The sequence below is a fragment of the Armigeres subalbatus genome, chromosome 1 (genome assembly GCF_024139115.2).
Source record: "Armigeres subalbatus isolate Guangzhou_Male chromosome 1, GZ_Asu_2, whole genome shotgun sequence".
NCBI lineage: Eukaryota > Metazoa > Arthropoda > Insecta > Diptera > Culicidae > Armigeres > Armigeres subalbatus.
In genome coordinates this window covers 301783031-301809465 of record NC_085139.1, presented here as the reverse complement: position 1 = coordinate 301809465, position 26435 = coordinate 301783031, and the positions used below count along the sequence as shown (strand labels likewise).

Below are 26435 nucleotides of genomic sequence, written 5' to 3'. Positions count from 1 at the left end.
GCCAGATATTGCAAAAACTGAACCCGGTTCGGAAAATATCTGAGCCAGATTCAATAAGAATCTTAACCAAATCCGGCAATACTTTGAGCCAGATTTGGCAAGAATTTGAACTGATTCTGTAAAAATCTGAGCCAGATTTGACATGAATCTGAATCATATTTGACAAAAAAAACTGAACCAGATTCGGCAAGAATCTTAACTGATTCTTCAAAAATTCGATCCAGATTCGACAAAAATCTGATGTGTAGATTCGTCAAGAATTTAAAGCAGATTCGGCAAGAATCTGAATCAGAATCTGGAGCTGATTTATTAAAAATTTAACATTGATTTTGAAAGAATCGAAAAATGCAGCAAGAATTTCAATTTCAGCAATAGTTCTGTGTCCTACTTTATCAGAAGTTCATGAAATACATTTTAAAATATTAACCAGAATTCTTTTGCATAATCTAGCAAATGTCCCCGCCACTGCTACCGAGTCGATTAGCGACGTCAGCCCAAACTTTCCTCAGCCGGTTAGCTTCAGCGGTTCTTCCTTCCACTACTTCGCCGTCGAAGAGGACAAAGCCCGCGATAAAGTAGTTGTGCAGTTGAGCGGAACAAGACCAACAACACCGACCTCGTCGAGAAGAACGAACGGTGACGGCTGGACGGACGGCGATATGGTCAAGCGCCCCCCATTTTTGCAGTGTTGTTAACTCTTCGGTAAATTCTTTCATTATTTTTCTTTTTTTTTTGTGCGCCCATTTCAAGGGCCGAACTGCCTCCTTCTTCGAAAGGGATTGTTTCCTTTCGCACCTACTTAAAACACTGCCGAGTCAGTTGTTGTCTTTGGGTTTCGTGTCGTGCCACACTACGCTAGAATATGCTAGAAAAGCGAAGTGGTGTTGCTGCCGGTTCAAAAGGGACCAAAGACAAAGCGGTCGCTCTGTGCTGCTTACAACTTTTCCGATTTTCTTGTTCCGTGTCGCTTTGTGGTTCTTCTTTCTTGGTGCAAGGGGCTCTTTTGACATTGTTGAACTTATTCTCTAGAAACTGAGCAGAGAAACTCTTGAAAACTGACCGACCGGACAACTGGACTGGCGGCTGTAAAAAAAAGCCGATAAAAAAGAAAAACTGAAAAGTCTGCCAAGCGGCGGCGGTGTGGATTGAGTGGCTGACTCAAGTGCCCAGGGTTGTGTCGGGAGGTGTTTATTTCCTTGTTGATTATTGAGGTGTAATTGAGAAGGGAATGAGTGATTATGAGTTGAACAATGGTTAGATCGTGTTTTATTGTTTTTTCTTAACGAATCTTCGTTTACTGCTGTAGTATTCAGTAAGTATCAATTAGCGCCACATACTGAACTTTCTATCTTTACGAGATAAGCCTAATAGTCACGTTAATGAATTCGATTTATGCGTTATACACAGTGCAGTATATACTTCCTTTTTGACTTTCTTTAATTGGTTTAAATTCTATGTGATAATTGTTTTTGCTTCTTCGAGTAGCGGAAAAGGCAATTATGTGGGCCTAATTAGCCTTTGGTTTACCACTCCGCTGACGAGATCTATCCGTAGTTCAAGCATCGAAAATATTTTTCCAAGAAATGAACTGCAAGTTGGTTCCAGAGTACGTCATTCACGAAAAAGATACGATTGTTGCGGTGTTCTTGGATCTAAAACGCGCTTTTGAAACAATTTCTCGGCCCTTATTGTTAAAAACAATTCAGCGCTTTGGAATTTCGGGTTCTGCTTACAAATGGTTTGAAAGCTATTTGAGTGACAGAACTCAACGGACTGCTTTAACGATTGTGTATCAAGTCCCGTGGAGAACACGCTCGGCGTGCCACAGGGAAGTGTATTAGGGCCTATTTTATTCATTATGTACATAAATGACATGCGACGAGTCTTACGATTTTGTGATATAAATCTTTTTGCTGATGACACCGTGCTGTTCATTGCAGCTAAAAACCTAGAAGAGGCCGTTTCACACTTAAACGAAGATTTGCATTCTCTAAGTAGATGGTTGAAATATAAACAGTTAAAATTGAACATAAGTAAAACTAAGTTCATGATAATTTCGCGGAACCGAATAAGTGAAAATGTCTCTGTTATGATGGATGATGAGGCAATTGATCGCGTACGGGAGATTAAATATCTTGGCGTGATTATTGATGACAAGCTAATATTTGACAAACATATTGACAATGTTATCAAGAAAATTGCCAAGAAGTATGGAATTCTTTGCCGATTAAAAACGATTTGACCATTGCTAGTAAAATATTGTTGTATAAATCAATCATCTCTCCTCATCTGGATTTCTGCCCGTCCATCCTATTCTTGGCTAACGGTACACAAATATCGAGATTACAGCGTTTGCAAAATAAAATAATGCGCTTGATTTTGAAATGCAATAGGTTCACTTACTCAACATTTTGCTAGACGCCTTGCAGTGGCTGTCAGTGAAGCAACGCATTGTTTATTTGACTATGGTGTTCATTTTTAAAGTAATTAATGGTTTGCTGCCTCGATATTTGTGTGATCGAATAGAAAGAGGAAGTGACATTCATAGATACAATACGAGAAACGCGGTTGATGCAAGAACACCTTTCTTTTGCATGGTGCTTCACAAAAGTCATTGTTCTACAAGGGTGTAAATGTTTTCAATTCGATGCCTACACACATCAAACGTGCAGCGACACTAGCACAGGTCAAGAGACAATGTATTTCACACGTCAAAGCTGCATTTTAGACAGCTACTCGACAATTTTTAGCATTAACTAATTTAAGTTTTGACGAAGTTTTACCCAACGGATACTTTTGTGTGTTTTATTTTATTTTATTTATTGTTTTTGGGGCATTAACGACTACAACGATCGCCTCGATGATGATGATGGTTTTTACTTTATTGACGTAATTATTAATTTAACTTTTCTTTGTGTAGTCTACAAGAGTTTGAGCCTCGCGCGCGAAATACAGGTATAAATTATTTCAAATTTAATTTTCGTGTGCCACATTTTGATCTGTTTGAATGATTAGGAGTGAATGACTTTTGTATGGTTACTGCTGAAAGAGTTTTGAATGTTCGATATAGCTATCCAGTAGATTGTTTCGCGGTTAAACTGAAACTTTTGATATCGACGGAGCGGTATCACAAGTGTTGGTGCCTGTATTGTCGAGAATCATGAATACTATAGATACATACTAGTTGTTGAGCGAAAATTGACTTGATACGCGATTCCTGGTGAAACTTTTGAAATCTGTGCGAGAGGTATCACAAGTTTTGCATTTTCATAGAGCTGTATGTATCACTACTGATGTTTTAGCAAGATTGCGGTTTTGGAAAGATCAGTTTTTAAATTTATATTTTTTGCTGTATAGTGATGTAAAATATTCAAATTTATATCTGTCATAAGAAATCGGATCGTTTTTCTTTTTGGAAATCCGATTGAATGCATATCAATTAATTATCTTAAAGATAACTCGTCTAGCTCAAACCCTTGTAGGGGTATGTGGCGGGACCATCATCATCATCATAAAATGAGCGCAATAACGTCACAGAACAAAGCAGCAAAATATCAGATAAGCAAGATGAAAAATTATTTTTTCTTTCATCCGTCTTCGGATTGCCAATGCTTATCATAACTTTGACCTCACGGTTAACTGGAAACTCCAGCGTATCGAATTAGATAACGTTATAAAACTACGTTGATGCATTTGGAAAAAATCAAAATAGTCAGCATTTAAAACGAGTTACAAAGCCTGTTGAGTTAAATGACACACATGTGCAATGATTCTGCGTTTTTCTAAAATTTCCTCAAAATAAAAACTCTTGGGATCTAAAACTGATGATGACGCACCATTTCCCCCCCGGAATGGATACCAGTCATTATCATTGCGCCCAGCGTAAGCCAGCGTCAATCGAGCGTTTGGGTCGGCCCGGACCAGACATGCCTACCCGGTGAGGGCCCAGTCACATTGTCGGTCGGGTGCTCCATGCAGGGTGCGCTCTCGCTCAAATGGGCAATAGGCCAGGGCCACCAACACACACGGCCCGGCGCGCAATCCAAGCATGTGAAATGTGTGCACAACAGCGGCAGCGTCGGACGACGGAGACGGAGGCCCCATCTGGGTACCGTGGTGGTCCACGGTCGTGTCTTTTGCGATGCGGTGAGTGACGGTGGCGAGCGGATCCGTCGGAGTCAGCAGCGGAGCGATAGAGAACGAAGGCGAAGGCGGGGCAGAAGGGGGGCACTGTAACGTAATTAACGACTTTTACATGGTTCATTAGGCATCGGTCGATGTGAGGGTCGCATAATTGGAAGGGGGATGGTGATGGTAGCGGGGAAACGGGAGTCCGAGGTTTTCTAGAAAACCGTGAAAAGTGTGTAACTAGCTGAATTGTTCAACGAGGCGGAATTCAATAAATTTGAATTACGCAGGGGCCGACGACGACGGTACGAAATTGAGTTTTATTCCCGGTAGTTATATAGGCTTGAAGATAAATGACGTTTCTTTTTGAAACTCTCGCATTCGTGCCGTAGCGGGAAGCTGATATGTACTCGGAAGTTAATAAATTAACTTCGATTGATTTTTGCCTTTCTCGTACACCAAGGTGTAACGAAAAGGCTATATATTCACTTCCAAGACGATTTTGTGATAGAAGGTCCGGAGACCCATAGTGTTATATACGAATCGACTCAGTTCGACGAATTGAGATGATGTCTGTATGTGTATGCGTGTGTGTATATATTTGCGCAAAATAAAACTCACTCATCTTTTAGGCACTTATCTTGATCCGATTTGTTTGCATTCGACGGGGAATCCTGTCCCATTGTTTCCTATTGAAAATTGGCCAGATCGGACTATGGGATCAAAAGTTATGGCCAAAATACGATTTATATACAAAAAAAAACACGCTAAGAAATTCTCACTTAATTTTTTAGTGTATCTAATGTACGAGAAAGGTACAAACACCGCTAGGTGGATTAATCAGGGTTTTTTTTAAACAAACGCTGCTACTTTTAATGCCACAGTTGAAGGTAGTTCCCAAGGAATGATTGCCTTATCATTTAAGGATCAAACAATTGCACTGGTCTAAAAAATATTCTTAATTTTCAATAGTCGAGCGTTATTTAATAATAGTTTCAAATAGCTCAGCAAATTAACGGAGTTACGTAGCGTAGTTGGTTACACGATCGTCTTATTCACGATATGGACAAATGGACACAAGCAGGGTGTCTACTCATTTGTAAAAACAAAACTCCCTGATTTTTTTCAGGTGCTTTACATTTATTTCCAGGTGAAAACAAACGCGTAATGATTTGATTTCAGCAGCTAAATAATCAATTTAATCAAGTAGGTATTAGAAATCCCTCGGGAACAAGTCCAGGAATTCCTTCGCAAGCCCATCAAGAAATTGCTCCCGCTATTCTGTCAAAATTTCCTTCTGCATTTACATCAGAAATTTTTCCCGGTATTTCTTCGAATTTTTTCCCAGGGGTTCCTTCGGAAAATCCTCCGGAAATTAATTCAGAAATTCCTTCAAAGAGGGACTTCTAAGAATTGCTTCGGCATTTCCTTGAGGAATTTCCTTCAAAATTTTATTAGTATGTTTGTAATACCCTAATCAAAAACTGTAGAAAACATCTCAAGACAGTGAAATTCCTTTGCCATTTTTTTTACGAATTTCTTTGAAAATTTCTTCACAAAATTCTTCGGAAATTCCTTCGTGTAATACTTTGGAGATTTCTTCAGAAATTCTAATGAGATTTCTTCGAGAGTTTCTTTTAAAATTCTTTCGTAAGTTTCTTTAAGAATTGATTCGGATTTTATTTATTGTTCCAGATATTTCTTTGCAAATTCCTCTAGTAACTTCTTCGGAAATTCTAAGAGAAACTCTTCCATAGATTCCTTTGACCCTTCAGATATTACTTAAGGAATTCCTTTAAAACTTTCACAGAAATTTATTCGAAATTCCTTCGGGAATCTTTTCAGAAATTTATTCAAACAATTATTTTGGAATCCCTTTGAGAAATTCTTCGAGATCACTTTTTGATTTTTTTTAGAAATTCCTACTCTTTCGGCAATTCCTCAAAGAATCCTCTCGGGAATTTCTTCTGAAATTCCTTTTGTAATTGCTCCTGGGATTCTTTCCGGGACTCATCCCGGCAGTTCCACCAGAAATAATTTGAAAATTTAGACCAATAATAATTCTTGGACTCACCTTTATTGATTGCTTCGGAAAATCCTTCAGAAATTCCTTTGAAAATTCGTTTGAAAAATCCTTCGCATTTATTTTTTTATTTTTGTAATGCATTCTAGAAATGTTCTCGAAGAAGGTATTCTCAAAAGAAGTTATAAGCAATTTTTTTGTAGGAATTCCTTCAAGATGGCAAAACTTTTTTTTTTTCAAAGATCAGAACAACCATAAATGTGGGAGTTAGAAACAGAGGGACACCGTCTTTGACCAGAGGTAGTACAGATTGAACACTTAACTTCTAACATGCGACAACGGACAGGACACATAACACCCAGTGGACCAGTAGTTTTTAATACATTTCTGAAGTATTTTCGAAGGAATTCTCAAAAGATTTTACAAAGCAATCTCTAATTGATTTCCCGAATAAGTTCTTAGATTTCTCTAGGTATTGCTTTGGGAATTGCCCATAGATCGGAACAACGATCCATAAATGTTTAACATTTTCAATCGTATGATTGGATTGATACATTTATTCAAAGTTATGGACCATTTCCATCTTTTAGGAGAGCTCCACGCATGATTTATTGATTATTCGGCTAACTATCGAGAAAAGTGTATGGATTAATGCTTAAAGTAAAGGAAGCCTCTATAAATTCTACAATATTTTTCTTCGGAAACCTCTTCAGTGATTATTAAAAAAGGCGGATTTTTTACGGAACGAAATTTCATAGTAAATATGCATTTTAGTGGGTGGTGGCTCAGGTCAGCTGTGTCAGTGGAGGCCGATAGACAACAACTGAAATTCGGGAACTGAAGTGGTGTCGGATCGGCTACACCTTACGAAAGGGCGGACACAAAATCTGTAAAAAAAATATTAGACTGGAACACAGCTGGACGTCGCTACAAAGGCACACTTAGATGTTCAAAGTGACGTAGCCTTCATCTCTAAATATAAAAATAAGTTAGCACTTCCTTTGAGGCAATATAACTCTCAAACGGTTGACCGATTTGTACGGAAAAGCGGAACATTTTGTTAAGAAGACAGGACAATCATGAAAATGCAACGGTCTGGTGTGTTGTGGAAAAAACATTCATGTTTGCACTGAAGTCGATCTCAGGGCGGCGTTGCGTTGCAATGAACGCAAAAAAAAAATACAAATGCAAGCAAGATCGCCGTTCAGAAATTACATACATAGTTTGAGGAGGGGTCCAAGATTTTGTGCCAGTGCCAGGGGGAGGGAGTTTCAAAATCCCAATACCATACGTTTCTTCGCTGTTCGATCGACGACGACGATCTATCCACGAGCATGGTTTGATGAGTAGATAGGAGTCAGCGCCGTAGCGTGTGGTTGGCCAGGCGCCAGGCTTCAAGGGGGCGCCGAAATCAAGGATATCTCGATTAGATGATTTCCTCGGTAATCAACGATTCAATAATCAATCGTTTGACTAGCATCCGGAGAACCCTTTTCCATTAATAATTGATACAGGTATCAGAACGTTAGCTCAGGGGTTACGTTTAATTGTGCCATCACCTTTATTATCTTTTCCATCGTTTATTTGACAGATAAGGAGCTTAGGACCAAATTATAAGAACAGAAAATGCAAATGGCAAGGAACATGGAATATGCTTCTAGAGAGGGAACCCTAGAAGGGTACTTTTCAATACGCTAAAAGCGAAACACAGAGTAGACTGTAAAAAACGTATACACAGCATATAAGTATATAAGCAATGATAAGGAGTTTGTTCAGATTTGAGATAAATTTACTTATTTTACGCAGACCAACTATTTGACGTCCGAAAACGATGGCATTTGATCCAGTGATATTTCCGATTCTAATAAACCAGAAACTTGTATGAGTTCAATAGAGAAAAGACAAAGCGAATATGATAATAGAGCATTGATAATATGAGTTTGATTTTTCTATATAAACTGATTAAGCTTTAAACGAAGATGAGTATTTGGAATAACGTCATTTATCTAACAGCATACTAAACACAAGAATCTGCATCGAGAGATTTCAATAATAACTTCAAAGTTCAAAGTTGAACTTAATTCGTCCAAGCAATTCCACCAGTGCCACCAAACTACCGCCAGACTCGATGGTCATTCTGGCCATTAATCAACCCACTCCAGACTCTGATTTTTCTTGATACGAAGGTCCAACCGTTATTCCGATCATCTACGATTTCACTACAGAGTTGAATTTTATTGAAAGTCCTGTAGTTTCTTGAAACCCCTAGACACTTTAGAGTTGTATTTTTCTAAATTAATATGGAGTTTCTTTGAAGTTAATTTAACCCACTCCAAAGTAGGGTTTTATATTCTTCTAGGTCTGATAGAGCTCCAAGCAGCGACCAGTACACACTTTATTGGCCACTAGTGCGTGAATTCACAACAAGGAAGTTCACAATTTTTTGTCGAGAATCCACGCACTACTGGTTCAAGTTATTATTATATGCGTAGGTTTATTGAATTGAAAAATTCGTAAAATTTTTAATGGATTTCCAGGAATTTTATGGCTTTTCGTAATCCTTACTGCCTATCTCTATATTGGAACATATGAAGGTTATATAAGCTTAAGGAATTCATAAAGCAAATTTTACACCAGGCAATTAGTTGATTTTAAATCTCTCTTTGATTTCAACACGATCTTTGTTTAATTTTGAATATATGCAAGATAGTAAGGGGCGACCAATAAAGTTTCACCAAGGGCGCCGGCAGGCCACGCTACGGCTCTGAGGGGTACTGTTCCATTTTCCATCTCACTGAACATATATTCATCTCATCGCGAAACGAAGAAATACGGCACCAATTTCGTCGCTTCTTTTTGCTAACATGCGTGCTCACTGCGGAAAAAAATCACAAAAATAATAAACAAACCAAATACCTTTTCATTGCTTTGTTTTTCGCGGGACCAATATCGGAGCTATGAGATGAAATCCAGGAGCAGTAACCCTAGGTAAATATTTTGAGAAGTAAACGTCACTGGCGGAACATGTTCAAAAGAATAAAAGAGACTTTACTACACAGTTTTTGCCTTAACCCGCTGCCGACATCTTTTGATCAGCGCGGCACTGTTTAAAGTCTGTCACACCACTGATCCATATTTTCTCAGTGGCCATTCAGAATCAGTTTTCAGATTCCAGGTTTTTGGAGAAACTGCCACTAAAATTATCATATAAGCAGATTTTTTAAGAAAATTATCTGATCTATTATTTATGTTATTTGATATTTCTTATCGAGATGACCAAATGAAAAATCCGTATTTGTCATATCTCGCAGACGCAACATTTTTTCATAAATTAATTTGAGTACTGCAATCAAAAGCTGAAATGAAGAAAATGTTACTTAGGTCCTTTTGAAAAGGTAAGCGAGATATCTAAAAGCGAAGATATTAGATTAAACAATAAAATCTTTCAATAGACTCAGATTGTGTTCGAGAAATGTTTATAAAGCTAACTAAATAAAAAATATGCTAAAGTTGAGCTTGATTGACTGCCCGTAGTTGCTACTCCATTATGACCAGATCAGCTGTTCTTGCACAGAGAACCAACAGATGTTTGCTTGGGACTAGCATTCATCTTCAATGTACAAGTACTGGTGATCTCATTTGTTAGGTCACACTGGTGCCTGCCACGTCAGAATGCAAGTCAATGTAGGGAAAGAGAAGGAAATGATGATGCAATCACTCGCCCACTGCAAGCCGAATATACCTCTGCACTTGCCACGAGTTCATGCGGAATTTGTTGGAATTTTTGGGTTAGGTTCGAGAGACAGAGGTTCGTCTTGGTTAACGAGCTGCCAATGTGACAGATAGGTGAAAGCAACTGATAGAATTTCTTATTGGATGTAGGAAACGAGCTTTTTTCGTTCATTTCCAATTCTAGCAGCTACTACTAGAATAGTCAAGTTTAGTATAGCATTGAAATGGAAACGGTATGGAAGTCCATTTCAAGTTCTAGCGATTGCTAGAACATGAGAAATATTGAGAAAGATACAAAGTAGAATAATGGAACGGACCTGGGATTAAACCCATGAGGGTTCCCGCATATGAGGCAGAAGCAGTAGCCATATGACTACCAAGCCCGTTGTAAATAAAAAATATGCTAAAGTTGCTGAAAAATTCACTACAGCTAGTAGATTTTTTCAAAAGTAACCTACGCGTTATTTTAACTCTAAATGCTTCAAAATATGATTTATCTCAAATGTCCTTCTTTCAGGTACTATAAACCAAATTGAAAAAAATGTTTCAGAAATCCATCAATGGTCTTAAGGGTTCTATAAACAATTTGTCCCAGAATTGATTTTTGATTGATGATTTTTTTAAACAAATTTACAAATAATTAAAAAAAAACTTCAATATCCCCGCATTAAAAGTCTGCTTAGTGAAACTGATTACTCTTGGCGGATTTTGTTGTAATGTTTTATAGTAGCTCGTTATCAATAAGTTTCATTAAAAAACTCAATTGCTCAAGAAATTCCTTTAAAATTTGTTTCAGGTGGGGGAACTGTCCCGATCTCCATCTCACTGAACATATATTCATCACCTCGCGAAACAAAGAAATATGGCACCAAATTCGTCGCATCTTTTTGTCAATATGCGTGCTCACTGCTGAAAAAATCACAAAAATAAGAAACAAATCAAATATCTTTCCATTCCTTTGACTGGATGGACACCCTGCAGCGCGTTAATTTTTTAGTAGTCTACATTAAAGGCTAGATCATTTAAAAATTTGGCACTCCATTTTAGAGATAGTGTCGTTCCAAGAAACTTCGCATATGCAAGTTTTTCACAGCATTTTACAATTTTTTTACTAAATCAAGCAAAATTTTTCATAACGACGTATGTAACAATTATGAGGATTCGAGAAATCCTTCGCAGAAAGTTGGCAAAACTCTTTCTAAAACTGTTTTAAAATTAAATCTTTTTTTTTTACTTTTTTCCGCTGTCATGCATCATTACATGACACGTAATAAGCGTGCTTCACACCAAAGCTCAGTTCATTCAAATTCACTGTGAAAAACGATAAAATTATACATACACCGGTATGCTACACGTATGTCGGTGTACATTGGTCGGTTTTCCATAGTGCACGATTGACGCAACTGCAGTTTTGTTTTGCTTTGTTTGTCGCTCTTAGTTCCCATATGTTTAAGCGACGTATGTAACAGTGAGACTTCAAAAATATAAATTTTTACAAACGTCGATTCGTAAAACAGATTGAATTAAAGAATTTTAAGATCTGAAATCAGTAAAATCGATGCGTATTATATAAAGCCGCGTGTGATTGTCACGTTGTATTAAAAACCTCGTTTTGTTTACTTTTGTTACATACGTCATTATGAAAAATTATGCTTGAAATAGTTCTTTTCGGTCATTTTTTACAGTTCTAAACTTCAAGATATTAACCATGTATTAAGAGGAAAACATATACACAGTCCTGCAAAATCCATCTGCGTCAAAAACCGGATTTTACCCTTCATTCAGTCTCATGATGGCCTATTTACGTTTTGGCTAGATTTAGCCAGCTGCCACAACAGCAAGGAAGTGCTACAATGGTACAACGATAGTGGAGTCGAAATCATCCCAAAAGAGCTGAATCCATCAAATTGTCCTCAGTTCCATCAAATATTGGCGATAATTAAGCAGAAATTGAAGACAAAGTGAGCAGTCACCAATCCCATTGGTCAAATGATGACGAATTGGTGGAATCAGCTAGCAAAAATCATGTTATTTCTTGTCGAAATTGGTTACAGAACCCTTCCCAGGTACTCAGAAGACATTCATAATAAACTACAGGCGGTGAAAGTTATTTCACGAAAATCGAGGTTGTTTGCGGTATTATTTATGGAAATAAAAAGAATGACTAAAATTTTCATTTTTTTTTTTTGGTGACAAAATCAGGTCAAAAACGTTATAAAATCAGGACGTGATAAAATCGGGGAGTGACAAAATCGGGTCAACACTGTATAACCTTTTTTCCACTTTCAGAAAGGTTTTCGATTGAACGAAAAATTTAAAAAATACACGCATATAAAAGTGCGTCATTTCTTATTCTTTATTTAAAATCAAGCATTATATTAGGAATTCAATGGGAAAAATAAAAAAAGGTATTGTAATTCTTCGAAAAAAAAAACCAAAGAAGGGAAGTTTTGAAAAAAAAAATCTTGCTTGAATATTCAACGGAAAGAAATTTCCCGAGGAAATTCTAAGAAAAGAGTTGTTTCGGAGAAAATATTAAAGCATTTCCTTACAAAATATTAAATATTTTTTAATGTGAAGAATGTGTCGAGGAGATTCCAAAGAATTTTCCGAAGACATTTCGGATAGTTTACTGAGCCTATTTTGAAAAAAATGTCGGGGCAATTTCGAACAATTTATTTACAAAAATATTGTCGAGGAAGTTTTGAAAAGTTAAAAGACAAATTTTGAAAAAATATCCGAGAGAATTCCGAAGAAATTTTCGAGAAAATTCCCAAAGATTTGCCGAGGAAATTTCGAACAATTCGACAAAAAAAAATGTCTAAGAATTTGCTGAATTTTTTTTAAAAAAATTCCGTGCAAATTTTGAAGTTTTCCGAGCAAATTTCGAGAAGTTTGACGAGAAAATTTTTGAAGAATTTGCCGAGCAGAATTTTGAAAAGAAAATTATATTGAGCTTTTAGTGGAATGTCTTCACTTGTCATAAGACATGTTCGTACTATCTCATTTAATACCACGAACTCGTCTTATGTCATGGGATGGAAGAATTTGTCAGAGAAGATTCTGCATCTAGTTCCAGATACGGCAACCAGATTATACAATTTTCTGAATAAGATTCTACGAGAATGTGAAGCAAATTCTGTAAGAATCTTTAACAAATACCGCGTGAATCTGAACGATGTTCTGAAAGAATCATAACCAAGTTCTACAAGAGTCTGAATTAAATTCTACACGAAGAATCTGAGGAAGATTTTGCAAGAATCTGATTCAAATTCTGCAATGATCTGAACTAGATGCTGCAATAATATGAACTAAATTCTGCAAGAATATGAATCTTATTTAGCAGGAATTTAAATCAGAATTAGCAATAATCTACAAGAGTTTTAAGCAAACAGGTTCTGCAACAATCTGGAAACAGATTTATTGGGCCCTCCTTATCCGTGCGGTAAGACGCGCGGCTACAAAGCAAGACAATGCTGAGGGTGGCTTGGAATTTTGGAAATTGTCTCGATTTCCCTGGGCATAAAAGTATCATCGTGTTAGCCTCATGATATACGAATGCAAAAATGGTAACTTGGCTTAGAAACCTCGCAGTTAATAACTGTGGAAGTGCTTTAATGAACACTAAGCTGCGAGGCGGCTCTGTCCCAGTGTGGGGATGTAATGCCAATAAGAAGAAGAAGAAGAAGATTTAGTAAGATTTTGCAAAAATCTTAACCAAATCCTGCAAGAATTTGAATTTGATGTTGCAATAATTGAACCATATTTGGAAGACTTAACCAGATTTTGCATAAATCTGAACCGAAAGCATATTCTGCAGGAATTTGAACGAACAAGAATTTGCATTGATCTGAACCGGATTTCAAAAAAATCTTAATCCGTCAAACTCTGAACCAAATCTGGATCAAGAATCTGAAGCAATTTTGAAATAATCTTATCTATATTCTGCAAGAATCTGAACCAGATTCTGCAAGAATCTGAACCAAATTCCGCAATCAGATTCTGCAAAATTCTGATTCTGCAAGAGTTTTAACCAAATTCTACATGAGGAATCTCAGCAAGTTTATGCAGGAATATGAACCTAAACCAAATTGTGCAGCCAGATTCAGCATGAAAGGAGAGGAAATTTTGTTTATTATGTAGGGTAGATAAACTTAAGCATAGATCGAGGATTTACCAAGGAAAGTTCTGTAGTTCATGTCATCATTTCTTTAGTAGAAACGAGCCTGGAATTAAATCCACAACCTCCTGCTTGAAAGGCAGGAACAGTAGTCACTAGACCACTTACGCTGTAGTCTTCAGGAGGGTTCAAATGGTTTGCCTCGATTTGTGGGTCGAAGACCTTGAAAATAAGGTGTAAGTACGAACGAAACTCTGTATTGCGCCGGGACCGTGCTTGTGCCGGCCTGTCATCTCCGCATTTCCAAAGGAAATCGGGTCCACGAAACCATCGGCCCCAAGTTTCTAACATTAGGAGTGCTCTCCCATTTTGTTTAACAAATACAGACTGGAGAATTGTGTCCACCAGTCGCATTCCGATAATAGGGGCTTGGAGCTTGGATCGAAGCATATCGACAAGAATTTGAGTGGAGCCTCTCTACATTTCGCCCCAGCTAATGTGCACTACACGGTTTCACCTTCCGGAATGGTAAATATACAACTGCCGCGAATCTATTCTCATTTGAGATTCTACTTTCTGCCGTGGATGCAACACGGTTCGATGACATGGTGGTATCTTGATATCGGACACTTTGGGGAGAACCCATTCAGGTGAGCAATTTTTCAAAGTGTGAATCATGCATCCCAGTCAATGGACGCTTTCCAAATCTCATTTAAAGGCTTCGTAGGAGAGCATTAGAAAGTGGCTGATAAAGTCGATAGGGTCGAAAACCATCATTATGCATCACAAACGTACTGGGATTTGTATCAGCTTGACCTTCTGATCTCATCAGGACTTGAAACGCGGTACTCGCGAAATTGAATCAAAACCGACGAAAGAGATGCTAGCTGGTCGGACCCTTTGAGCAAGACAGAATTAAGGGACATTTCTTGATAGGTTGCAGCAGCATCCCAAACAAATCTAGTTTTGCCAGTTTGTTGGGGTTCAGTACCGGAAACATTGAGAGGTATCAGACCCTTTTAGAGGATGACTACAGTTTCTCTGCGGAGAGCTTTCTGATATACAGCCGTTGGCCCAAATTTAATGAAAAGTCAGATCAAAAATAATAAATGGAAAACAGAAATAATGAGAACGCACTAAAACTTGATTGAGGGAATGTTTAAGAGGTGCAATCTAATTCCATAAAACATTTTTCTCTATCCTTAATCAAATCCCGGATTTTACCGGTGTTCGGGACGTCACGTCCCTTCATTAATTCATTCCGTCAACAATGAGCACACCCTCGTTCCACAACAACAATTAGAAAGCGGACCCCTATATATGTATATCTGAATATTCCGATTCCATTTAGATCAGCATTATGAACAAGCACAGCCGAAAAAAAAGCAAAACAATCCTACTCCCGCTACCCCCCTTTGACGAACAAAAACAGCGACGGAAACCAAGATACGAGCAATTTGCATTCATGTTTGAAAACAGCCAAGCAGCTACCCACCTGCGTCCGATTGGAAATACAATCCCATCAGTCCCTCCCGGCTGCAATGGAAAAACGCCCGAAATATTCAGAACCATTACCAATTACCAATCGATTAAAATCGATTCCACCTACTAATAATGTTCGAGAGCATCTACTACTACTGCTACTACTACTACCACTACCACTACCGATTTTTTAGCAGCATCGACTAACAACTACTTAGAACTAGCGCAACGTGGTAGGTATATTAGGAAGGAAAAAAAGCTACGACTTTCGATCAGTGTTGTTAGTATAGGAAGCGCACAGGGCAGCAACATCAAAACAAACTGTCATCAACAGCCCCACAGCTCAACCCCCACCTCCCACTCCCAAACACAAATTAACGGTGCTTTTTATGTACAGGCGCTGTTGTTCATCTTCAGCTCTTTTTTTTTGCTGTATCTGATTTGCTGTACCGGTTGCTTGGATGCTTTCGAATACAACATGTGTGCGATGATGATGTTTACGCGCCGGACTCGTCGCCGCCGTGTAACAAAGCGTGTGCAGCAGCAACGCATTTCACAATCACAAAATCTCGCACATAAAATGATGGGGGAGGAAAATGCGCGCCAAAAATTCGTGCACCGGCTTCCTAAGCAATTGAATTGCGATAACAACTCGCGGGACCGCGGGACTGGGAGGTGTAGGGGTACATACCGATTGGGAGGTCTGTTGATTGCGGGCTTGTTGCGGTTGCTGCTGCTGCTGCGTCTGCTGCTGTTGTTGTACCTGATGTTGCTGTTGTTGTTGCTGCTGCTGCTGCTGTTGTTGCTGTTGCTGCTGCTGCTGTTGTTGTTGCTGTTGCTGCAGGGAGTTGTCGAGGGCGTTCTGTCCACCGGGGTACCACCACTGGGTCGTCGGCGCCGTACTGGCCATGGTCGGTGGATCGCCGGGTCGTGACACGACGCCTGCTGTGCTCATTCCGAGACGGTAATCGTACGGGGAATTGGAGGTGGACACCGTTACGCCCGATATGGTCGTAACCGGGTTCTGAAAGCTGTTGGCCATTTTGTAGGAAAACAGTTGCTGGGTGGCGGACGTCGACGTTGTACTATTGCTTCGGGCATTGTCATTACTGTGGGCCTGCTGTTGTTGTTGTTGTTGCTGCTGCTGCTGCTGTTGCTGTACGACCTGGTGTTGGAGCTGGGCCTGCTGTTGGGCCAACTGCTGCTGATGGTGTTGATTAAGTAGATGCTGATGGTGTTGGATCGTTTGCTGGTCCGACGATGAAATGCCCCCGGGCCACCAGACAGCGTCCTCCCGGTTCCCCAAGCACCTCGATGGTGCTCCGACATGATGGTTGCGTAAACTTTGTCCGGACCAACTCCTGCTGCCGTTCACGTTTTTTCCCTTTCTTCGGCGATTTATTATTCGCCTTCGGTTTTGCACTTTTGCTTTATTCCTTTTTGTTTCTTCTTTTATCACCACACTTCCGCCTAATTTAATTCCACTTTATTCCTCCGGCTGATGGAAGCACGTACTTCTTCGTCTTCCAGTTTCTTCTTCTTCCGATTTCCTTCACTTCACTTTGCCAGAAAGGCACCACTCGAGCCAATCAAAACAACTACACAAACAATCGTATATGTGTATGATACTCAATTCCTTTCCCTTCAGGGTACCAAGAATTTAGAAGAAACACCAAAATATAAATATCATGTTAAATACGTAAATAGTTGCACATCTTCCTATATTTTTCCCACCGTATTCCACATTCATATGTATATATGGCACACAAATTATATTTATAATGCGAATAACGAACGGCTCCCAGAAGCTTCACAGCGCCAGGATTAACGTATGGCAAACGAACGACAAGCAAAAAGTCGATATCTCCGTCTTATTTTCTTCCACTGGCGATGATGGCGCACCAAACCCGGCTATACGCGACTCACGTGTGTTGCTCGCCAAAGCATTATTACCAACTCTTCTTTCGAACGCGAACGAAAAATTTCCCTTCTTTTGCGCGTTGCCAGCGAGAAAACGAGGCCAGAAAAAAATCGTCGTTTGCGAAAAGAAGAGCACGCTCTCCCCCTTGCTCGCTCACTCATTCCATTCCAGCGCAGCGGCGGCGCGCCGCTCGACCAGCATCGAACACACAGGGCTAGAGCCCTGAACCGTTCTCCGATGACCTTTCGTGCGCCCGCTCGCAATCAAGGAACGAAGGCTTGCTCTCTCTCTACTCTAGCACACACACACATAACAACCATACAAACGCTGCGACTTGTCGTTTGGGCGGCTTCACAAAAATATATACCGACGGACAGCACCAGCCAGAACGCTGATGGGAAAAATATGAAACTTCACCCTCCACCCGCGGTTTCACAAAACGTCGTCACCACGAATGACCCGTAGCCAACAAGCGCGGTGTGCTCCTTCGTTGCGACGACGGCGGCGCGCTAGCGTATGTACGCACACCAGCGCAAGTCGAACCGGACCGGAAAAAGCGCGATTCTCCCTCCCTTCGTAAAAATATTTACCGTACGTACTCCTCGGGGACGGACGGCGCTGGCGAATGCTTCACAAACACGAAGACGGACTCTGGGCAGCGCTGCCAGATGAACTGATTAGTGTCGACATTCGTAATTCACATGACATGACTAGATTGGATAATTATAATTAATTATCAATGTCACCAGAACGCATTGATGTGAAACGTTGGCGTTGGCACCTTTCCCACATTTTAACATATAAAATTAGAGACTACTTTTGAATGGAATCCTCATACTGTACCATTACAACTGATAAGTTGAAAAATAAGTTTGAGACACTTTACTACATTAGAAATGATAGTTACACAAAATCGGGAGGTGAAGAATGTTTGTTACTTGATTGGATGATTTCCCGCATTACTCCAGGTCGTGTCCGATTCCCAACTGAATGGACACCTTGTACTGAGTAACAAATATACCAAAAACTACAAAAAAAACTTGAAACATTTCACTGCCACAAATTCATCTTATCCACTAATGGTGACATATAAACGAGCTTTGTCTGCAGAATGTATTCCATCACTTAGATCGATTCAACATAAATTCAAAATTAGGGTTCAATCTAACTTTCACGCATTCAAGTTCTGACTATGCTGTTTTGATGTTCATTAGATACTTAAAATTGTTAAACGAAAGATCTCCGTCATAAAAGGCTCATGGAAGGATATCATTTTGATATCCGAACGAAATCCTTTAGAGCTTACGAACAAATGTTTTCTATTGAGCTTCCAAATGTAATTATGATCGGTTTCTGAACGAAATTCTTTTAGGCTCTTGAAAAGAATCCTTTTGAATTTCAAACCGAAATCTCTTTTGGCTTCGTAATGAAATCTTGCTGGCCTTTTAAACAGAATTCTATTGAGCTTTCGAACGAAACCCTTTAAGGATTCTGAATTGAATTCTTCGGGACTTTTTAAGGCTTCTGAACGGAATTCTTTTGAGCTTGCAAATATAATCTTTCTAGGATTCCAAAAGAAATTCTTTCTGGATGCCATTAGAAAGCCCAAAAGTATTCCATTCGAAAGCCCAGAAGAATTCCTTTCGAAAGTCCAGAAGAATTCCGTTCGAAAGTCCATTAGAACTCTGTTTGGAATCTCAAATAGGTCCGTTCGGAAGCCCAAAAGATGGAAACAGATTTTTATTAGGTTTACGAACAGAGCTCGTTCGGATATCCTCCAAACGACATTATTTAGAGTTTCTGAATATATTTTTCGAAAGGAATGCTGTGCTTCTGAATGAATTTTGATTTGTTCTTCTGAAAGGAATTTGAAAAGAGTTTTGATGAGAATCCCAAAAAACTTCGTTCAGAAGCCTCAAAAGTAACGCCCAGAAGGCCCAGAAGAATTCCGTTCGAAAGTCCATAAGAACTCTGTTTGGAATCTCAAATAAGTCCATTCGGAAGCCCAAAAGATGGAAATAGACTTTTATCCGAACAGAGCTCGTTCGGATATCCTCCAAACGACATTATTTAGAGTTTCTGAATATATTTTTCGAAAGGAATGCTGTGCTTCTGAATGAATTTTGATTTGTTCTTCTGAAAGGAATTTGAAAAGAGTTTTGTTGAGAATCCCAAAAAACTTCGTTCAGAAGCCTCAAAAGTACCGCTCGGAAGTCCAAAAGGATTCCGTTTGGAAGCCTTAAAGAATTTCGTTCGACAGCTCAATAAATATAATTGTTTATGAAAGATCAAAATGATTCCATTGGGAAACCTAAATGAATTCCGCTTGGAAATTCAAAAGAATTTTGTACGAAAGTCCGAAAATAATACGTTCGAAATCCAAGAAGAAATCTTTTTGTGCTTCCGAACGGAATCCCTTTTCACCTCCGAACGGAGTCATTTGAGCTCCCAAATGGAATTGTTTGGGTTTCCGATAGGCTTACAAACGGAGCTCGTTTGGGAACCCGAACGAAATTCTTTTGAGTTTTCAAACAATTTTTTCGGGCTTTTGGAAGGAGTGCTTCTAGGCTTGTTTTGGGATTCCAAAAGGAAGGATTTCATTAGGAATTCCAAAAGAATTCTGTTTGAAAGCCCAAGGCCCAGTTCAAATGGATTCCGCTGGGAAGCCTCAAAGGATTTTGATCAAAAGCTCAAAAGAATTGTGTTCAAAAGCCCAAAAGGATTCCATTAGAAAACCTAAAGGGATTCCGCTCGGAGGTTCAAAAGGACTTTCGGGAGCCCAAAAGAATTTCATTCGAAAGCCCAAAAACATTTGATTCGGAACCCAAGTAAGAATATCCTATTCCGAACGGAATCCCGTCTGTGCCTCCAAATGGAAACTGTTTAGGGCTTCTGAATTAAATTCTTTTGAGCACCCGAAAGGAATCCTTTTCAACTTCCAAACGGAATCCCTTTTGCCGTAATGTAATGGAATTCTGTTAAGCTTCTGAATAGCATTCTATTGAGCTTTTAAACGAAATTCTTCAAGGCTTCCGTATGGATTTTCTTTTTGGGATTCCAAACGAAATCCTTAAATTTATTTCAAAAACCCATAATAATTCCATTCGAAAGTCCAGAAGGATTCTGTTCGAAAGCGTTTGAAAGCCAGAAAGAACTATGTTTGGAAGCTCAGATAATTCCGTTTGGAAACCAAAAAGAAGGAAACAGATTTTGACTAAACTTACGAACGGAGCTCATTTGGGGATCCGATCGAAATTGTCGTCGAAATTTCTTTAGATTTTCCGAACAATTTTTTTACGCTTTCGAAAGGAGTGCTTTTAGAATTCGGAACGGGTTTTGTCGGGTTTCCGAAAAGAATCCAAGAATTTCGTTCGAAATCAAAAACCTTTAGACTTTTTAAAGCTTGTTCAGAAGAGCATTAAATCAATCTCTTATGTTGTTTAAAACAACATGGAAAACTTAAAAATGAAGAATCCTTCGAAAATCGAAACGGTTTTGCTAATAATGAGCCAAATTTAGCAATTTTTTCAAACCCAAATCGTTTCAATTGGTTTTGCTCAATTTCTGCAATATTTATGATTGAATCAAATTTATTTGACAATAATGATAACACCTTATTCCCAAAACAAAACAACCCACAAGCTGTTCTCCGAGTTCATCCCCCACCTGGCAACGCTGTCCCAAGCCAGAGAAGCACTTTGTGCACGATGAAAACGTGAACGCGCGGCAACCGAAAGCACACTCTAGCAGTATCCGCCGCCGCCGCCACGATTACGATGTTGTCAATTTTCAGTGGAAGCGCGCGTGCGAATCGTGACGGATTTTGAACACAAATGTACTAAAATTTCGACTATTTTCAAAAACATTCAAACAAATCCATATGTTGATCGGCACTGCTCCGCTTCCTGCTTTGCCGGAGCCGTTCGTTCATTCCATATTGTTATGGTTGAAAATATATGTGCACGAAAGTACGATGTTGATGACGGAAAATTTTCCCGCAATCGATAAATTTTCCGGCGCCCTTCTCTCTTCGTGGCGCCATGTACGCAAGGGCACGGCAGTGCGAACACACAAAAAAAATAACACGAGAGCGTGAAGAAACGGTGTTTTGGAAAATTTCCAGGAATCGCGCACGTTCACTCTCTTCGGGTTCGGTGGCCTATAGCGGAGTTTTGGGTGATGTGTCGCTCGGTGTAGGATGGCTGGAATCAGGATGTTTTTTTTTCTATGCTCCGTGCTCCTATTTTCCTAGCTGAAAACGGGTTCTGGGCACTTCCGGTCACACATTCGCATGTCGCCATTGCATTGCTGCTGCTGCCAGCTAACAAACTGCGACGTAATCCAAAATGAGACTGCCATGGCTGGCGATAGTATTTCACCCTTTGTATTTTCAATTCGCAAAGAAACCTTCATATTCACTATCGACCGTTTAGAAGCCATTCCGAACTACCGATACACATCACTTAAGTAGTGCTTAACGAAACATTTACGAGGGTTAAAAGACTAGACACTTTTTTCGCGCTTTAATCCACACCAATCAAACGAAGTTGGCAACGATTAGCATGCTTCCAGCTGCAACGATTCTGGGTTGGTTCACTATTCTATATGGGTTTAAATAAAACATGATAATTGCACCATTTGTAAAAAGCACGCGGATTTCGGTAGAGATAACACTACGCGGGCAGTGCTATTAAATTATAGAACGGCGTTCCTTTCACGTGCACTTGAATCGCGCGCGCGGTAGCTCTTCAGCATTGCCACCTCCACTTGGGACCGAGATACGGGTGACCACACGGTTTGATTTAGAAGCGCGACGGAAGAGGTTATAATACACTTCGGTCTCTGTATTATTGAATAATAGCCAGGAAAATCGTTTTGTGGTCTAATGTTTTGTGTTTTCTTCTTTCCACTTCCACACCCCTCGAAAACGAAACACACTCCGATATAGGTAGCCGTAATAGCCGTAGTAGGCCACCGTAAGCCAGCACTAACCAATGGATGCTCCTCTTTTCTTATAATAGAAAGCGGCCTCCTGTTTTTGCCAGTCAACGAGCCAAGCAAAGCAAGCCTTGCCTGCGAGATATGGTTCTGTATATTATTACCCGAAAAGTACACACCGTATAGTAGAAGACCAGCAAAGAATAATATTAATGCGTCGCAGCTATAGGCAAGAGCGAGAAACGCGAGGTTGCCCCGAGATGATACACCACATATAATAAAAGTACAATCGTTCCTATTAAGAAAAAATAACGCTTCATCGCTTCTTGCCTGCAAAGCGCGGCAGAGCACACCACCACAGTGTCACAAAACGAAACAAAAAAACGCACACCACCTCACAGAAAAAGCGTCACACACGCACACCACCGCACGTGAATCGGAAGAAACCAGCAGGAAAAATTCAAGCAAACTACTTCGCAGCGTCACGGCCTGCTGGGCAGAAATGTGGCAATATTGCTGTTGAATAAAAATGCTCAAAATGTCACAATTTTTGAACGAAATTTTGTTAAAAATTATGAAATTCTACAATAGGTAAAACTGTAGAGGATTCAGGAAAATATCAAATAAATTATCAAATTTAAAAACCCTTTCAAATTGAAAGTCATGGATTCCTCACACCATCTTGCATTGCTCTCGTATATGCGACAAAAGTACGTCACAAATACCACAAGCCTCTTTTAGTGGCTCTGTACAAACATTCACAAGACTAAAAATCGAAGAAAAATAACGATTCTTCTCGCCAGTCTCGGCAACGCTCTCAATAATATTTTATTCAACCGAGGGGTCTACCGATGGCAGCGTGGTGCCCCCTGTACTAGAAGCCGTTTGCTGCACCACGACGATGCATCATATCAACATCATTAGCCATGGCAAAATAATCAAAACAAATTCTGTGACGATCGAGACGTGTGTGTTTTGTTTTTTTTTTTTTTTGCACCTCTCCCATCATTTTTTTTTCCTTTCAATCACCCGACAATCGGCGCGGTGTTTGATGAGGCGCATCATTTTTAAAGGAGTGAACAGAACAGCCGGATGTGCCGTGACACTATTGATTGAACAGGGACGCCATCACAAACAAACTCTTCGCGCAGGGATGCCAGCTCGTTTACGTTACGGCGCCTTCACGTGACATTTGACTAAATGTTTAAGGTTCATTTAGGGAAATTTATATGAGTCATTCATACAGTCTTTAGAGAAAGTCAATATTTCGAAAAACCTATTAACAATATTTACAACATATTTACGGATTTGACGCTAATTATTGAATTTAATTCAAATATTTTTACAACACTAACGCGCATAGAATAATATCATACAGACATATTCTATAGTATTATTTTAATTATTTGTATTTTTTTAATTTTATGTCAAATTGAGCTTTACGCCAGTTATACAGTCGCCTCTCCACATCTCGATATTGAAGGGACCATCGAGATAGGGAGGGATCGAGGAATGGAAGGAAAATTGAAATGGATACTAGATCTAAAAAAGCTCGTTGCCATGAAAAACGACAACAAAACAATTAATGTCATTTCTTGTTGTCGATGTGTTTGGACAATAAAAGATGGTCTAGTAGCCTAAAAATTTGAACACATCGAGATAAGGAGAGTGAATCCAGAACAAAATATGATCAGAACACATCGAGATAGAGAAATATCGAGATAGGGAGGATATTGAGATGTAGAAAGCAAAAATGTATGTAGATTGAAGGGACCAAGCAAACCATCGAGATAGGGAAAGATATCGAGATATAGAACATCGAGATGTAGAGAGTCGACTGTATCATGAATAATTTGAAAGATGTCCTCTACAATCAGTATAAAAAATCATCATCTTCTTCAATGGCTCTACATTGCAACTAGAAATTGGTCTGCTTTTCAACTTAGCATTCAATCAGCTTTTTCTCAGTTATTGATTGGAATTGAATTGATTGGATTGATCTTGTGTGGCAAGTACAATGGATACACTATCCAGTCGAGAAGTCGAGTCGGAGTCGAGAAACTTTCCAACCCGAATACATCCTCGACCGGACCGAGAAGCGAACTCCCCATCTACGGATTGGCAATCCTACGCCTTTGCTCACAAGGCTACTGGAGACTCCGCACGCAAGAACTATTTCCTGAACATGAAACGGAACGGAATGAAGGGAATAAATCTCTTTCAATCAACAGAAGCTATGAAAAGCTGATACAAGCGCGTGAAAAAACAGAATTTGCGAAGCCCAACTAAGGAGCTATGATAAAACACCTCGTTATCTCTCAATTTCCATCAAGGATCATGATATTTTCGCCCAGATGTGTAAAACAAGTTGAAATTCATAATCAGCATCGAAGCCCCCCAAAATTGGAGCTTTGTGAAAGGTATCTATCAATCAGTTCATTATCATCACAGTTCGCGAAAACCGTCGTATACATAAATAAGTGATTTTCCATTCCTACGTGGATTCAATCCCTGATTTTACAAAAGAACCCAAAGTTTACCCATATTGAATTTTCAACCCGCCAATCACGTCTATAATGCACTTGTTAAAATCCAACCAACATTCAACTTGTAAGAAATTTGAAAATTTCACAATCTGGCACCCCTGGCGCTCGTCACTTCGCATCAATAATTTTGCGACTCTCTCTCGTCTCTCTTCGAGCGAGAAACGAACGCCCGCTCCGATGGATGCTTTTCCCTTCCCTTGAGTTGGTTCGTCTATGTACAATCCATTATTCCATTGAACTGTACAGTCCCACCGTACGGACGCTTCGCGTCGAACGGTTTCCCTTTCATTGTATTGTGGAACCGCGCAGCACATGGAACGGAACAAAGAGCTGATGGCGAGGCGAGAGATCGGTCGACCGACCGAACATGCCCGCGCTCACCAATACCAGCGAAGGTCCACCCGTTCGCACCGTTGTTGCGTTCAACGTTGAAAATATCGCTTCGCTGGCTGCTGCTGGCATGACGCGCGCGGTCGATGCTTCTACGCCGTAGAAGCACATAATATATAGGGTGGGAAACGAAGCTATTGAAAGTTGCTCGGAATGTGAAGGGCGGCGGAGGAAGTGGGGCGAACACTGCTGGCTGTGCACATCGGCCCCGATTATATACCTACAAAAAAAAATACACAAACGAGCAGAGTGTTTCCACTCGACGACGTCGGGGAACGTTTTAGGAAAAATGATTTTCTGGTTTTTGTTTTGTTGAATGACTTTTGAAATAATGTATTTTGAAGCAGACTGATATTCTTTGTGCTTTTAATTTATATTATAATCAAATAATTCTCTTCATCGCCTTATGGCGATTGACTACCACAAATTATAAATGCTTCAACTTTGATAGCTAAAGACAATAAAAAAAACCCGTAATGTACCAACTTTATACGCGAACAGAATTTCCAATCTATTAAAAAACTGCTTAATTGTCAACAACTTCTGATACTGCGTTTAAACATTAGACACAGTGGCCAACTCGTAGAATGTAGAAACGAGTATTGCTTTTTGCATTGCAAATTTGAGAAGTTTCGCTGAATCTTTTGACGCCAAGTTTAGGCGAACTATTATGCTATTATTGATGCTGGAGCTAGGCATACTTTTAGTCATAGCGATTTCATTGTGATTGATCCTTACTGTCATCGTTTACAACAACAAAACTATCTCCAAATCAGGTAAATTATTCCGAATTTCATCAATTTATGTGTTGGCGTAAATAAGGGGGGGCTTAGCCCTCCCTAGAAAAAAATTAGTCCCCCCTAGGATTTGATAAGTTAGTTAGCAGTGATATCAGTTTTCAACATATACACTGAGGAAAATGGACGTATGATTTTCAATCAAACGACTTATGAAAATTTGCCACAAGGAATCGGTATGAATTTCAATATGTTGCCTTATAAATGTTGATTTTCATTTAAAAAAAAGTGAAGTGCTGCAGACTGGGTTCGAACCATGGACGTCGGGGTCGGGAGGCCGGCATGTAGACCACACGCCCATCGACGCTTGATTACTCAGGAAGGTAACTGCGTATAAGAATCACTGTTGGTGGAATAA

The 26435-nt window shown here is 39.5% G+C and overlaps 1 protein-coding gene across 1 annotated transcript in view; it reads right to left on the bottom strand.

Annotated features, from left to right (window-relative positions):
• The window catches only part of LOC134207816 (high mobility group protein DSP1-like), a 135440-nt gene extending 113124 nt beyond the window's left edge, over positions 1–22316 (bottom strand). The window contains 3 exon segments of the mRNA XM_062683754.1: positions 16177–16784; positions 16787–17127; positions 22042–22316. Of these exon segments, the coding sequence (XP_062539738.1) occupies positions 16177–16784; positions 16787–16814 (636 nt within the window). The 5' untranslated portion in view covers positions 16815–17127; positions 22042–22316.
• Positions 22317–26435: the final 4119 nt, after the last annotated feature.